General features: G+C 30.4%; 1 protein-coding gene and 1 non-coding gene across 2 annotated transcripts; one reads left to right on the top strand and one right to left on the bottom strand.

Annotated features, from left to right (window-relative positions):
• The first annotated feature begins 1,148 nt into the window (after positions 1-1,148).
• LOC107873524 (actin-depolymerizing factor 2) lies at positions 1,149-5,057 on the top strand. Its single transcript, XM_016720392.2, has 3 exons — positions 1,149-1,547; positions 4,145-4,410; positions 4,570-5,057. Exons 1-3 carry the CDS (start codon positions 1,545-1,547, stop codon positions 4,718-4,720), a joined length of 420 nt encoding a protein of 139 aa, XP_016575878.1. The 5' UTR covers positions 1,149-1,544; the 3' UTR covers positions 4,721-5,057.
• Positions 5,058-11,673: 6,616 nt separating this feature from the next.
• Positions 11,674-11,745, bottom strand: TRNAK-UUU. The gene has a single exon. It is a non-coding gene; the product is annotated as a tRNA-Lys (tRNA).
• Between the last annotated feature and the right edge of the window lie 5,093 nt (positions 11,746-16,838).

The raw sequence follows: 16,838 nt of genomic DNA, 5'->3' as shown, positions 1-16,838 counted from the left end.
ATCCTTATCTTGAGATTCATGCTAGCGGCCACTCGCTAATCCCTTCTACTAGCGATTGTATACCCACGCTATGTAGGAACCGGCCATTTTAATCCTCTTGTTTAGCATGCGGATTCAGTATTAGCATTTGAACTAAAATGGTTAGCTTTCATCCTTTCGGAAGGCATCATTTTTATGTTATGGATTTCTTTTAGACATTTTTCTATTATTTTGAATATTGGTTTTGGCCATGGTTGGCATTTCCCAACTGGATTTCTTTACTCTTTTGGATAGAGTCTTTGTGGTACTTTTGGGGGTTAGTATAGGTGGAATCGGTATGGGTGTCGACTTTGGCATTGGAATAAGCCGGTGAGCTGACATCATTGGACGGTACTATTAGTTGTTCTATCCTACTACATTTTGAAATTAATCATATTATATTTTGGTAGTTTCTTTGGTTAGTGTCTGGTTTATAGCCTATGGTTTGGTTTGATATGGTCGGGCGGTTGGTGTGGTACGGTTGGGTCAGTCACGATCGTGACCCTATCCCATAGTCATAACGAGAACAACTACGCTATCTTGTTATATGTTCGAAATTCAGCCTATCTAAGGATGAATATAGGTTGTTGGGTTGGGTAACAGGGGGAGGTCCCTAGTCCTGGTTGGACTTGGGATGCCCATTACGATAAGGCTCGGGGTTAGGTTAAGTTGGTATCAGAGCCTAGGTTCATGGTCAATTGGGAGTCCACAAAGTCGTGTAAAGTCTCTTTTAGGGGTATGAAGTGTGCCACACTTATAAGAGAGAGGTTGCAAGACATTTAGGAAAGTTTAACTTTCTTGGTATTCTATTTTCAAGCTTGAGTGCTTAATACTGGAATCTCATCTAATCCTTATTTATTCGTCTTTCAATCATGCCTCCTAAATTTGGAATATAAGGAAATTCTTCTATCCCATCTGGGGATAATGCTGAAGGAATACGTCCTACGTCTCAAATACATCTTTAATCTCATAATCCTATTCTTGATGGTGCTGAAGTTTCTCCTATTCCGAATAGTTCTCCTCAAGTCCATCATCCGAATAGTTCTCCTCAAGTCCATCATGGCTATGTGACGAACGTAGTTTATCAAAAATATATGGGACTCTATGTTCAAGCTTAAATAGGTCCATTAACCAAATTTTCTCAAATTGACCCATGTGAATAGTTAAAAGAGATATTTTTGTTTCTTTTCCTTTTCTTTTAAATTTTGAACTCAATTTGGACAAGCAACTTACATATAAAGGGTTATTCCAGTCACTTCAATCTACCACGTGGCATGTTATTATTGGTAGGACCATCTGTAGCTTCAAAGTATGACCGTCATCATGATATTTAGTAGGGTCAGAGGGGTAAAAGTAGGGGGTGGGTGGTAGGCACCGAATACCAAGGATTGAATTCGGGATTCTTCAGACAAATTGCCTTTTGTTATCTCTCCAACAAGTCTTCTCTCTAGTCTCAACGATCTCTTCCTCTCATAAAAAGCACCAAATATTTCTACTCAGATCCTTTCGATCTTCTCGGATTCACCATGGCAAGTCTTACTTTCTGTTGATTTGTGCTGTTTCGATATTCCATTTTTGCTGTGTTGTTGTAATAGTAATTCAACTTAGTAAGAGAAGAATCGTTGATTTCATCTACTAATTATGTTTGTACTTTATTCTTTGCTTTGTTTGTGGACTGATCTTTTTTCGGTCTTTTGATCTGTGCATCTGATGGATCGGATTTGCTGTTATTCAATCTACTGGATTTGAGTTTGTTTTACTGGTTTGATCTATGATATGAGCATTTGGTACTGAAAATTGATCCAGTTTGTTTAGGCTATAGGGGTTTAGGTGGCAAATGGGTGGATCAAGATGGACTGAGTTAATAAATGGGCGGGTTATTGATCTGTTCAAAAGTGGTCGGGGCTAAAATGTTGGTTGGTCATACCCCGACCATCCTATTTCTTACTGTGTTTTAATATTGTTTTCTTAATTTCTACCTCTGTTGTTTTTTAGTACCTTATAAATTTTTTGTTGTTTTTTAATTATTATTATGACTATCTATATCGTGTCAAATTAAAAAATATCTTTTTTAAAAATATTTGGACAAGATTTCTCATGAATTAATTGCTTTAGGTATTAGCTCAAACTTTGATGGGCTGAAGTAGACTGAGCTAATAAATGGCGGGTCAATAATCAGCCCAAACTTGAACGAGTTGGGCGGGTTATGCTTACATAGGCTAATTTTGCCACCTCTGTGTAGGGGTACAACCAATGTGCATATATGTGTATATGTGTTGTGTATATATGGAGTTGAACATTTTCGAAAGTATGTGTCTATATGTACCTAATTGAGATTTTTACAAAAAGCATATATGTTTACTAAGTCAAAATTCATTTTATCAAAAAATATTGTGGGTGCAGTGTTACTAGGTAAATTCCTAAAGCTGCATCTTGTAATACTTGGGCAATTTAGAGGGTTATCCCATGAATTAGTTAGTCAAAATCCATTGCCTAAAAAAAGTCGATGGGTGCAATGGCAAGCTGGCTCTTGTTATGCTGGGGCAATTTAAAGGTTATTCTGATTAGGCGATACTTTTAGTTATTTATACTTCAGCTCACCTGGATTCTTAATTATTTTTGCGTACTACTTAATAGGCTTTTGGCCATGTTTCATTGTGAAAATAGAAAAGAAAAACAATTTTTGTTTTCAAAGTGAAAAATGATATTTGGATATTGGAGTTGTGTTTGGCCATGAAATTAATTAGAGTTGTTTTGAATTTTGTGAGTAATTTGGAGTGAAAAAAGTGAAACACCTTGTTGTTTTGGGAATTTTTGATTTTTTTGAAAAAGTGAAAACAAAATTTTTCAGAATTTCATGGCCAAACATGTTTTCCGGAGTTCAACTCCGTAAAAAAGTGATAATTTTTGATGGACAAATGGCCCTTAGTTTATGCAAAGAATTTTCAGAGAATTCGACCTTTTATTTTGGTTCAACATGAAATATAAGCTAATTATAATTTATAAGTGGGAGATTATGGGTTTTACAAGCCAATAGGCATAGATAAATAGTATGATATTTTCTTGGTGCAGCTACGCAGGTTTGATGTGCTTATTAAGATCAATAAAATGTGTTTATCAGGGATGCATCTCTTTGAAACAGAGAATGTTTGTAAAAGTTGACTTCAGGCAATTGTTTGGTTTGTGATTTACTCGGGCCTAATTTGTTTTGTAAAACCATCTTAGAATTCTCTAATTTCACAGTTTCTTTTGTCACATTTGTGGTTTACTGTCATCTCTGAGTGGGTAAACAGTGCGTTCATTTTAAATTTTGGTCAGCGTGTAGTATTTCAACTTAAAGAACAACTAGCTAAAGTTTCCTTTACTCAATTTGCAGTTTATGTTTCATACATAAGCTGTATGTGGCTTCTGTCTCCATAGCCATTCTCCCCGCTAAGCTGAGATCAAACTGTATTTACTGCCCTTAAGAAATAACGGAGTTCATTGTAGCTGCTAAGTGATTTTAGTTATGAAGCAGGCTATTTTCCAGCTACCTCAGATCAAGTCCACTTGATAGTTTCCAGCAGACATTATGACTTTTTTGATCGGTAAATAGGAAATCATCCTCGTATTTTGGGTTTCAAGAAAAGTAGCTTCATGGCACAATGGCTCACATTGGCTAGTGCATATTCATTTATCAGATATGTGTAGTAATAATGTGTATTTTATTAACAATAATAAAATTGTATTTTCTTGTTCATTTGAAGTTTTTGAAATTAAATTTATTGTGCATTTTACTTTTTACTTACCTCCTTTTTTTCTTTTTAATTTGTTGTTGTGAGTTTCATGAATAAAAAGGTGTGAAACATCTTCACTGATATTGGGTAAATCAGTCAATGCCAGCGCTAAACCAATTGGGATCAACTACATGAATCCATTATTCAAGCCATTATAGTATTCAGAATGTTAATCATAGTTAAACTGTAGTATTGGTTGTCAACCTGCTATGCTTTGATATAGGTGGAGTGATTCACATGTATTGGTTGTTTGTGTTAACTTATATATATGTACAAGTATCTATAGAACAATTTGCTTCTAGTTTATTGTGATGTTAAGAAACTTTATCCACCTTGGATTGTCTTTGTAGGCTAACTCTGCATCAGGCATGGCTGTGCACGATGATTGCAAACTGAAATTTTTGGAGTTGAAAACGAAAAGGGCTTTCCGCTTCATAGTATTCAAGATCGAGGAAAAGCAAAAGCAAGTCATTGTGGAAAAGCTTGGAGAGCCAGCTGAAAGTTATGAGGACTTCTGTACACACCTGCCTGCAGATGAGTGTCGTTATGCAGTCTATGATTTTGAGTTTCTGACAAAGGAGAGTGTTCCAAAGAGCAGAATTTTCTTCATTGCATGGTATTGTTGAATGATTAGCTTCATTCTTAGTATAATCAAGAATTTATCTACTTTTCTTGCCTGAAGTCAATCCCTAAAAAATTGTACTTCTATTGCTTGGTCTTTGGAGTGTGCTTACAGCTTATTCATATTTGTTTATGTTCCGTGTGTTTTGCATAGGTCTCCTGACACCTCCAAGGTTAGAAGCAAGATGATCTATGCCAGTTCCAAGGATAGATTTAAGAGGGAACTGGATGGGATTCAGATTGAGCTGCAAGCAACTGATCCAACTGAGATGGGTCTGGATGTTTTCAAAAGCCGTGCCAACTAAATAAATTTCTCTAGTACAGCATTGGATGTTCTCTTTACTTTGTCGAAGAGAAATGTTAATATTTGTTGGGGACAGGAGCCCGGCTAAGATATAATATTTGGTCTGTTGTTGAACTCTTATTTCAAAGGCTTGTCAACCTGTAGACGTTATGTGGTTTTGATCTTATTTTGTGATGTTTGTGGTGTGGAACTCGTTATCATAAGTAGCTTTTGGGGCTGGTACGAATCATCAATTGTTACTGGATTGTCCTTTCTTTGACTTTGTATGTTTCTTGTTACTCTGTTGCAACTTTTGTAATCCATTTATTCGTTATGATGCTGATTGGCTGCTGCTGCAATAATGTTGTGTCGTGTTTAGATGCTATTTCCATTTTTTGTTAGTTTTGCCTTGAGCTGGCACAAGGAGGTGGACTTCTTTATTCTATTATCAGTTTGATTACTGATTACTACATTTTGAGGGGGGTTATTGTTAACAGCCTTTCTACCTTACAGAAATAGAAGGTCTGTGTGTGCACCTTATTTTACAAGCCTTACTAAGAAATTATCTCTCAAGTTAGACATTTTGGACTTTGTAGACATGTCTCGGAGAGTTCGTGATCAAAATAACATTAATTTAAAGAAGGTATTAAAATATGATCAAATTGTGTCAGTAATTTAAAAAAATATTAAAATATGTCATGGACTTAAATGGCATAAAAATAGGCTTAGCTCACCTTTTTAGTGAGTTATGCCTTTTTATTTTAACGACACAATATTGAAGGTGTTAAAGTTATCAAAAAGTGTTTTAACCCACTTTTTAAGTGTTATCCTTTTTGTTTTCACATTAACTCACTTTTTTGTGAGTTATTATAGCATAAAAATTATATAACTCACTTTTTATGTGAGTTTATTTTCTTTTGTTTTTACCTAACTCACATAAAAAGTGAGTTTTATGGATGGATGGATAGAGATATTTATAATTTACGTGAATTTTTATAAAAGTCACATGAATAGGTTAATACTCTACGAATTACTGAATTATGAATTAGTAGTGCATATAATCTATGTACATACACATATCTATATATCTATAGATAGAAAGAGATATTTATAATTTATGCGAATTTTTATAAAAGTCACATGAAAATTATATATCTCAATTTTTATGGTAAAATTTTCTTTAGATTAAGTATATTAATTAATAAAATATTTAGATATAATAATTTATTTACTCAAATTATATTTGAAACTTATAAATAAGATTCTATAAATTTGAATTGAGTCAAATAATAAACACCTCCAATTAAATGATATTTCCTTCGTTCTATTTTACTCGTCCCAAATTTTCTAATTTGATTTCTTATTTTACTTGTCATTTTTCATTAATCAAAGACAAGACAATTTTTATTTTCTTTTTTATCCTTAGTATTAATTGTTTTTCTCTAAATTAAAATATAAATGTCATTTAATAGGGGTATTATGATAAAATAACTATGTTATTAATTGTTTTTCTTAATCAATATATAATATCAAATTGAGACGAGTAAAATTAGACGAAGGGAGTAATTCTTAAAACACTTATCATGATGAACCTTGAGTGAAACATACCAATTAACTAGAATTCAATAGTTTAGTCTACACTGTTTGGAAGTCACTGAACCACAAATATCCTTGCTTAATGGTTTAACCTTTTTTTTCTTTGTTAGGAATAATTTTTCTAAATAAAGAGTTAGTTAATAAATATTGGATATAGAGTAATAACGTTATATTCCGTTTGATAATGAAATTTTTTTACTTTTTTTGAAAATTAATAAAGTCACTAAATTTTGAGCGAATGAACTAATTGAGCCCTGCATCAATATGGAAGGTGTAATTTCATCTCTTTATATGGTCCTGAACTATTTAGATTATATGAGCTAATTTTTAGGATTGAGTTACGTTCAGAATTTATAAGGATTTATGATCTTATTACAATATGTCTGTAGACATTGAAATTTTATGGACTCTACAAAAAGAGTTCAATTTTTGTTAGAGTTCTTGGGGGCTACTTTACCCTAAATATAGTTTGGTGGCTACTCAACCTAAACCCTAAATTACGTTTATATAAAGGGGCAAATATCCCTTTAAAAGACATCTCCAATATCTGAAAAGTCCCAATAAATTCATGGGATATTCATAAAGATCAAAACTCTCTCTTCTTGGTAATCAAATACATCAAGAAGACAAACCCTTCTTTCATGGAGATCAAATCCAAATGTTCCTACATTCGAGAAATACGTCACTAACGACCCTCGAATTACGGAGAAAATCAAATCCAAATATTCCTACGCTCGAGAAATACGCCACTAGCAGCCCTCGGATTACGGAGAAATTCATATCCAAATCTTCTTCCTACATTCGAGAAATACGCCACTAACGGCCCTTGGATTAAGGAGAAAATCAAGAGAGAAGAATCAAGGGAGGAACAGATTTGTACCCATATTCTTGATCAATAAAATTGTTGTTTCTTCATATTTTTATTTGTGGTTGAAATTAATTTTTCATGAATTAAATTATGTTGGAAACAAATTGGCACGCCCAGTGGGATCAACTCTGCTCTTCATCTCTTCTCTCATAAATCAAATATGTAAATCTGTAGCCGCAAGATCGTAAAGATGGAAGAGGTACTTCAAGACTCGTCTTTGAGTTTCATCAAGTCTACACGCCGACAAGTCTTGAAGTAGGGGGCATTTGTAAACATTGAAATTTTGTGGACTCTACAAAAAGAGTTCAATTTTTGTTATAGTTCTTGGGGCTACTTTACCTAAATATAGCTTGGTGGCTACTCTACCTAAACTCTAAATTACGCCTATATAAAGGGGCAAATATCCCTTTAAAAGGCATCTCCAAGATCTGAAAAGTCCCAATAGATTCATGGGATATTCATAAAGAGATCAAAACATCTCTTCTTGGTAATCAAATACATCAAGAAGATCTACAAATTCTCCTTTTATGGAGATCAAATCCAAATGTTCCTACGTTCAAGAAATATGTCACTAACAGCCATCGAATTATGGAGAAATTTATATCAAATCCAAATATGTCTACATTCGAAAAAATACGTCACTAATGGACCTCGAATTACGGCGAAATTCATATCAAATTCAAATATGCCTTCGTTCGAGAAATATGTTACTGACATCCCTCGAATTACGAAGAAAATCATAAGAGAAGAATCAAGGGAGGAACAGATTTGTACCTACATTGTTTATCAATAAAATTCTTGTTTCTTCATATTTTATTTGTTGGAGTGTCAGTTTGTTTACAACATAATTTAATTTATGAAAAATAAATTTCAACCACAAATAAAAATATGAAAAAATAATAACTTTTTATTGATAAATGATGTGGGTACAAATTGTTCCTCTGTTGATTTTCTCCTTTATTCGAGGGACATCAGTGGCATATTTCTCGAATGTAGGAAGAAGATTTGGATATGAATTTCTCAGTAATTCGAGGGTCGCTAATAGCGTATTTCTCGAATGTAGGAATATTTGAATTTGATTCTCTCCATAATTCGACGGACGTTAGTGGCGTATTTCTCGAACATATGAATATTTGGATTTGATCTCCATGAAAGGAGAGTTTGTCTTCTTGATGTATTTGATTATCAAGAAGAGAGGGTTTTGATCTTTATGTATATCCCATGAATTTATTGGGACTTTTCAGATCTCGCAGATGCCTTTTAAAGAAATATTTTTTCCCTTTATATAGGCGTAATTTAGGGTTTAGATAGAGTAACCACCAAGCTATATTTAGGGTAAAGTAACCCCGAGAACTCTAACAAGAAGCAAGAGAAAGCTTATGGATCAAACGCCGCAAGTTCTCTACAAAACTCAAGCATTCAAATCAAGTTCATCAATATTCAAGATCAAGACCGCAATATTTAAGAACAAGCTCAAAAGCTCTTGAATTCAAGCACAAGTCAATATCAAGTCTCTCAAATTAATACATCAAGTTCAAATTCAAGATCAAGCTTTAAGTCCTTTAATTTATATTTGAAAAGGTGAATCAGAGGATTCATAGAGATTGTAACACTCACATATTGAAATCAATAAATTAATTGTTGCAATATTTTTCTTATCTCGATTATTATTTTCAGTCTCGAAAATTTTATTGTCCAACAAATTCTGGCACACCCAGTGGAACCAAATCTGTCTTTCATCTCTTTTCTCATAAATCAAATATGTAGCTGACATAAAGATGGAAGCTCTATTTGTACTTCAAGACTCGTCATCAAATCTACACTTCAATAAGCCTTGAAGTAGGGAACATTTGTAGACATCTAAAATTTATGGAACTCTTCAAGAAAAATTCAAATTCTGTTAGAGTTCTAGGAGGCTACTTTACCCTAAATCCCGCCTATTTAAAGGGAAACATATTCCCTGAAATTTAACAGGTATCGTGAATATCCCATAAATTGATGGGTATTTATAAAAAGATCTGGATCTCCAATATCCCACAAAATCATGGGATATTCATCCTATGTTCGAGAAATACGCCACTAACTGTCCTCGAATTACGGAGAAAATCGAGAGAAGAATCAAGGGAGGAACAGATTTGTAATCACTTCGTTTATCAATAAAATTGTTGTTTCTTCATATTTTTATTTGTAACTAAAATTTATTTTTTATAAATTAAATTATGTTGGAAACAATGTAACTATAAAAGTGTGTCATTATAGGCAAAATTAAAGGAAAAATTTAAAGTTAATGAATTTGCAAAAATAAAATGGTGTCATTCTTATGAAATAAACCAAAAAAGTATGTTATGTTAAAATATAAAAAGCTAATGGATACTTCTTTGAGTTTTGTAAGTTCTTAACTATCAGAATATCAACTATTACTAATAACTATTTCAAAGGAAAACCGCTTATGTTCTTTAATATCTCCATAACTGAGCTCACTTATTATGTGAGTTATTTTTAATTATGTCAATTAAAGATGTTAGTCAAACAAATATAAAAAAAGTGTAAGAATTACAAATATTGTGAGTTTTATAATAAATTAAAAAGAAAAAAATAAATATGTGTCTTTTATAAAATAAAAATTAAAAAAGAAAAACAGAAAGCTCAATTATGTGATTTTTATAAAAATTCACATAAATTATAAAAATATATATATATAACTCACGTTTTATGTGACTTATGTAGAAACAAAAAGGGTACCTCACATAAAAAGTGAATTATATAACTTTCATGTGACTTTTATAAAAAAACTCACATAGATTATAAAAATATATAGAACTCACTTTTTATGTGAGTTATGTAAAAATAAAAAAAGATAACTCACATAAAAAGTGAGTTATATAACTTTTATAAGAATTCACATAAATTATAAAAATATATAACTCACTTTTTATGTGAGTTGTGTAAAAACAAAAAAGGATAACTCACATAAAAAGTGAGTTATATATAACTTTCATGTGACTTTTATAAAAATTAATAGAAATTATAAAAATATATATAACTTACTTTTTATGTGAGTTACGTAAAAAGAAAAAGGATAACTCACATAAAAAGTGAGTTATATAAATTTCATATTGTAACTCACAAAAAAAGTGAGTTATGTGTATAACTCACATTTTTTATGAGTTATATGGAAACAACAAGAATTTATATACTTTTTGGTAACTTTAATACCGTTAATTTTGTGCCGTTAAAATAAAAAGGCATAACTCACTAAAAATGTAAGTTAAGCCTATTTTTGTGCCACTTTAAGTCTATGAAATATTTTGGTACTTTTTTAAAATTGATGGAATAATTTGATCACCAACTCCGTCCCGGAATGCTTTCTGACTCGTAAAATGTATATGTAATGATTGTTTAGTGGATACGACCGCATGGGATAGACGTACTTATATATAGCTAGACTAGAGATGTGTAATAGTTAGGGGTCATTTGATACAAGGGATAAAAAAAATAATCTTAGATATAAAATTTGGGATACGGTTTTATTTAATCTTAAGACTATTTTATCTCTTCATTTATAATACCACCAAATGGACTGCCTCTTGATTGATTTGGGAGTTAAGATATTTATGAGACATGTAGTGTCACATCTATCTATAGAGCATTAGTCATACAGTCTATAATACCAAATAGGTTTTATACACTGTCCCACAGTTACCATCAAGTAAAATATTAAATAATATCATTCTTATTATATGTATTATTTATTTAACACACTCTATCAAATAATTTCTAAAAATTAAAATGATAAATTTACCATCATTTATGAATAGTGGTATAAAATAGTCTTATATCCATCCGGTGTTCTAAACAACCCCTTAGGATCCAAGGTTATACTAGATTGACAATTTTTAGCCACCTGTTTGGCCACTTTATTTGAAAAGGCTAAATACATATCTCATCTCATCTTGTCAGTTTGAATTTTTTATTTAGACTTGGCTCCCAAGTCCCTATAGAACAATACAATTCAAACTACGTTTATTTATGTGAACTATATGATCAAGAATGCTGTGGCAAAATAGCGAATGAAATACATACACATAGCAATTGGGTCCAGTTAATAGAATTAATAATCTCGAGCTAAAAATGAACGACACTACATGACGGAGAAACGGTCATCGAAGCTGGATTGACGGTAAGGTTGTAGAGTAGGTAGCTGTGTTGCGACTTTTCTTATGATTAATTGTTACACATAGCAATTGGGTCCAGTTAATAGAATTAATAATCTCGAGCTAAAAATGAACGACACTACATGACGGAGAAACGGTCATCGAAGCTGGATTGACGGTGAGGTTGTAGAGTAGGTAGCTGTGCTGCAACTTTTCTTATGATTAATTGTTTTCGTGCTACTCCAAAAAATGGTGATTCCAAAACTAAAAAATGAGAGGAGGTAAAAGTAAAAGAAATAAAGAAAAAGGACCAAATATACAATGTTTTGGAGAAGTCAAATAAACGAAAAAAACTTACGCCGTCTGTGGGGATCGAACCCACGACCACGTGGTTAAAAGCCACGCGCTCTACCGCTGAGCTAAGACGGCCTTTTTAACGTTCTTATCTAATTTTTATTATTGATTACGTATTGACTTCAAATCAGCTTAAACAATTACACACACACCGATGCAAAAACATTAGCTATATATCTTAATGGAGCATTCATTTTATGCCGGCTCGGTCTGGGGTTTGGATTAAATTAAATTAGTTTAATCAATTCATTTTGTTAATTTCTAATAATACACTTCCTCTGTCTCAAATTATATGTCCTAAATTTTTAATTTGATTTATCATTTTACTTGTCGTTTTTCATTAATTAAGAGGAGACAAAAATTTTTTTCCATGTTTTACACTTTCGCATTAATTATTTTTTCTTCAAATTAAATGTAAACATCATTTAATAGGGGTATAATGGTAAACTAGGCATGTTATTAATTATTTTTTTTAATCAATGTGTCATCTCAATTTGAAAAGGATAATTTGAGACGAAGGGAGTGATAAATTTTACACCTTAAACTCATTTATTAATAGACAATCATGAATCCAAACTCATTTATTCACTTGATTAGCGCTAATAGATCTTTAGACATTTTCACCATAATTCAAGAAAAGGGTAGTCACCGCAATAAAAGGTTAATGATGGATTATAAGTTGAAAAATGATGAAAATTCTCTAATTGTAAAAAAAAAAAAAAAAAAAAAAGGAGAGAATATCATTATTTAAAAAAATGAATTAAACTAAATCAAACCGAAAATAATTAAACTGATGTATATGAATTATATTTAATTTATTTTGCTTTTAATAATTAAAAAATTAATTTAATTTTAATTTTAATTTTATCCCCAAATCGATCCAAACTGAATCATGAACACCCTATAATCATATTGAAGACAAATTTTAGAAGGTAATCTTATCATTCTGTTACCTCTTAAAGACCTATTCAAAGTAATGAGTAGGACGATATTGAGGATTTTTATCTTGATGATTAAGAATGTGGAATGTGTTTACATTTTTAATTAATGGTAGTGTCATTAACTGTTTACCAAAAAGCAAAAAAAAAAAAGGTAGTGTCATTAATTTAAGAAAGTTGTTGGATTTAATATTTCGTTTATTCTTGTATTAGTTGTATTGCCCAAACATATCAAAATTGACAAGTATTATAAAAAAATAAAATGAAAGCAACATTTCAAATTGTCATAAAAATACATAGAAACTACGCTAGAATTCAAAAAGTCTGTACTTTATACATTAATAGATAAATAGTGCAACTACAACATCCGAAAGTATTACATACAATTTAAAACCTAACCAATAATGTGATATTTTCAAAATAAAAACAACAATATCAAATCACAAATCAAGAACTCGAAACTAAAATAAGCTAATATATGAACAAATTGACACAAATAAATCACTCCTTTAATTTGTTATCAAAATAGGCTAACGGAATATTTTATTACGTTTTATATTTCTTTTTTGACGGAGTTGTAAAGGCTCCAAACAGTTCGAAAAAAATCTAAATAAAATGAAACTAAAAATAATGAATTGTAAATAATGATAAAGAAGTTTCATATTTAGTTATAAATCGTAATAAAAAGTTACGACTTATAAGTATTTCTATAAAACGTAAATAAAAAGTTTCATTTTTAATAAAACGTATTTAAAAGTTTCATTTTACCCAAAAAAAAAAAAAAAAGGTATTGTGTAATTAAAAGTTACGTTTTAGTAAATAAATGTGCAACAACCCACTTTTTTTTTTGTCTTTTTCGTCCTTTACTAGATATCGAGAGCCCGTGTTAGTATAAATTATTTTTTGGCCTTAATTTATGTAACACAAATAAAATTTAGCTAATTAACATATTTGTAATATGTTTTTAGATATTTTAAGTTGTTAACTATAATATTTTTTAATACTTTTTAATGTAATTTTCAAATAATATATGTTACCCTTCTTGCTCAAACTTTTATGACATTGATGGTCAATTATATCTTAAATAGTTTAAATTTTAAATAATTGTGATTTATAATAATTTTTCTTCTATTCTACTAATTAGAAGTGACATAGTAAAATTATTATAAAACAATAACTGTGAAAAAATTTAAGTGGGCCCATATAAGACGTCAAGTTAATTTAAAAGATCAAGAGTTAATTTATCATTTTATATCTATTTTATTTTTTATTAAATATTATTAGTTTTTAAATACTTAGATGACTTATAATAATTAATAATGGGTGATATAGTAAAATTATGATTGAAACAACTGAAACAGTCATGTCATTAATGTCTTTTTTACTTTATTTATTAATTATTATTATTTTCTAATATATAAATAACTTATAATAATTAATTGAGAGTGATATAGTAAAAATTACAGTTAAAGCAACTGAAGCAGGCATGTTGACCATGAGCAGCCTGCTTCAGCTGCTTCATTGTCACTTATTATATAGGAGAATTACTTTAAAAAGAATCTGTGAAAAAAATTTAAGAGGGCCTCATATAATTCGTCAAATTAATTTAAAACATCAAGAGTTAATTTTTATTTTATGTCTATTTTACCCTTTTTATTATATATTATTAAATTTTTAATACTTAGATAACTTATAATAATTAATTAAGGGTGATACGATAAAATTATGGTTGAAACAACTGAAGTGGACATGTCATAAATATCTATTTTATTTTTTGATTAAAAATTATTAATTTTCTAATATGTAAATAACTTTTAATATTTAATTAGGGATATAATAATTAATTAGGAATGATATAGTAAAATTATGGTTGAAACAGACATGTCATAAATGTCTATTTTATTTTTTATTAAATATTATTAATTTTTTAATACATAAATAACTTATAATAATTAATTAGAGGTAATATAGTAAAATCACAACTGAAGCAGGCATGTCGACCTTGTATCTGCTTCAACACTCAAACTCCCTCTTATATATAAGTAATATATTTTTAAATTCTTAAATGAAAAGAGATTAAAAAACTTCTATTTTATAAAACGGAATAAAATATTTCAATATACAATTTTTCTGATGCACCTATCAGACTTTAATGTATAATTTCAATGTTGATGTGAGCTCTCATAAAAAGGAACTAAATGATTACATGTGATGTATTTTTATTTGTTCTATTTTTGGCTCCCAAATTCCTCCAAACACTATATAACTTCCTTTAACATGTATATTCACCATGTTCAGTATTTTCATCATTCATTTATCTTTCTAATTTCAATCACTTAGAATATCCTCGAAATCAAAAGTTAAAGTTTCTGTTTTTGAAATGGTGACATTATTTATGACGGACACACCATATATTATAATTATCTCCTAAAATACTATGTCAAATATCCACTTAATCTTCGATTTAAAAAGTTATGTGATTCACTTGAAAAAATTATGTGATTCACTTTATTAAAGGATGAGTTTGAATAGTGCCTATTTTAAATTGATTATAATCGAAAAATACTCGGCGTCATTTTTAGCTCAGCGACAAGTAAATTTTGAAAAATAGGTTATCAACGATGATGATTTGTTGAGTGATTTTTTGAGGTCTCTGAATAACTATATAGATCAAATCAAGCTAATTGTGCTTGAAGTGTATGTTAGGAAGAAGCCTAGGTCTAGTCGTCGTCGTTCTCCTTTACCAAGTGATGTCTATTGTCAATTGAAAAATCGCAATAGTCCTGAGGGAGTTCTCGTAATTTAGTCAAGTAGTTTTCTTCATATGGCTAAATACCAAAATATTTTTATAGGCAGATATGATTTTAATTCAAACAAAATGAAAATGACAGATAGCGTCTATTAATTTGTGTTATTTCTATTAAAATTTTTTAGATTAAATATTTTTAGTGTTTGATTATTATTTATCTTTGTAGGAGTTTAGCTCAGAATAAAATGAATATTGCTCCAAGCTATAGACAATATTTTGGACAGTCCTCACAGTTTGAACTATAAAAAATGTTGAAACATTCTCTAATGTTCATGCCTCGTCTAGTTTTGATCTAGATGAATATTATCGGTACATTCACCATTTGAAGTTTAATTTAAGCAATTTTAATATATATGACAAGTACATATATTTTTCGCACATATAGAGAAAATACTACGCAAGATGAGCCCAATATTCTCCCCGAATATCAATGATGTTGATCAACCAAATTATCGATCAAGTTCACGGAGTCATAGTGATTATTTGCCTAATATTGATGTATCTGAAGATGAACTCCCATCTGTAGCATCATCAAGTGATGATGAATTTATGATTATCGCTCAGCAAGATCAATGCCCATGAGTCCTACTCATGTCAAATAATCTTTGCCACCACAAAATCTATAGTTAGTAGCCAGGTCACAATTAGGGCATATGCCTGAATTTTATTATCACTAAATTTATTTTCTTGACCATCCTTTAGATGGTCCAGATGTGTTTATGGATAACCATGGTGATAAATATAAATCACAAGATACGTGGTGTGAACCACAAGATTGTATGAATAATAATTTTTATCTTAAAAAATGCATGTTGTTCAAGTCAAAGGAGAAGTGTAAAGGGCATTTAATCTTTTATGTTACAAATGCGCGAGAGAGTACCATGTCAATAAGTCGACAAAAATGTCATGAAAAATTTGTTATAGACGTGCAAATCAAAGGTGTGAGTTTAAGGTCACTACTTATAAGTCCAAAGAGACTAATATGTGGACAATTGGGACATACTATGATGAACACACGTGTAATACGGGTATGTATCGTGAAGGTCACTTCAACTTGAATATTGAGATAATTGCTTCCATTCTCCTCACTTATATACAAAAAATGTCAAGGTACTATTTTATCCTTAGGTTATTTCTACTTTAATAAAGAAATACGTGTTTGTGGTTAAAATCTAATGTGATTTGAACATATTAGTTTTTCATCAAAGACTGTCAAACAGTTGTTCTTAAAGCATATGGTAAAATGATAAGTAAAAAAAAGATCTATCTCAAACGCAAGCATGCATTTGAAAAGATCTATGATACTTGGAGGGCTCTTTCAGCCAATTGTTGAGGTACATGGCTGCTGTGAAATGCTATAATCCAGACACTGTAGTTAAATGGAAGTTAGAGTGGCATGATAATGTTGATGAAACTGTATT

This window comes from Capsicum annuum, chromosome 6 (genome assembly GCF_002878395.1).
Source record: "Capsicum annuum cultivar UCD-10X-F1 chromosome 6, UCD10Xv1.1, whole genome shotgun sequence".
NCBI lineage: Eukaryota > Viridiplantae > Streptophyta > Magnoliopsida > Solanales > Solanaceae > Capsicum > Capsicum annuum.
The sequence above is the reverse complement of the archived record's forward strand: the minus strand, read 5'-3'. Positions and strand labels throughout refer to the sequence as shown.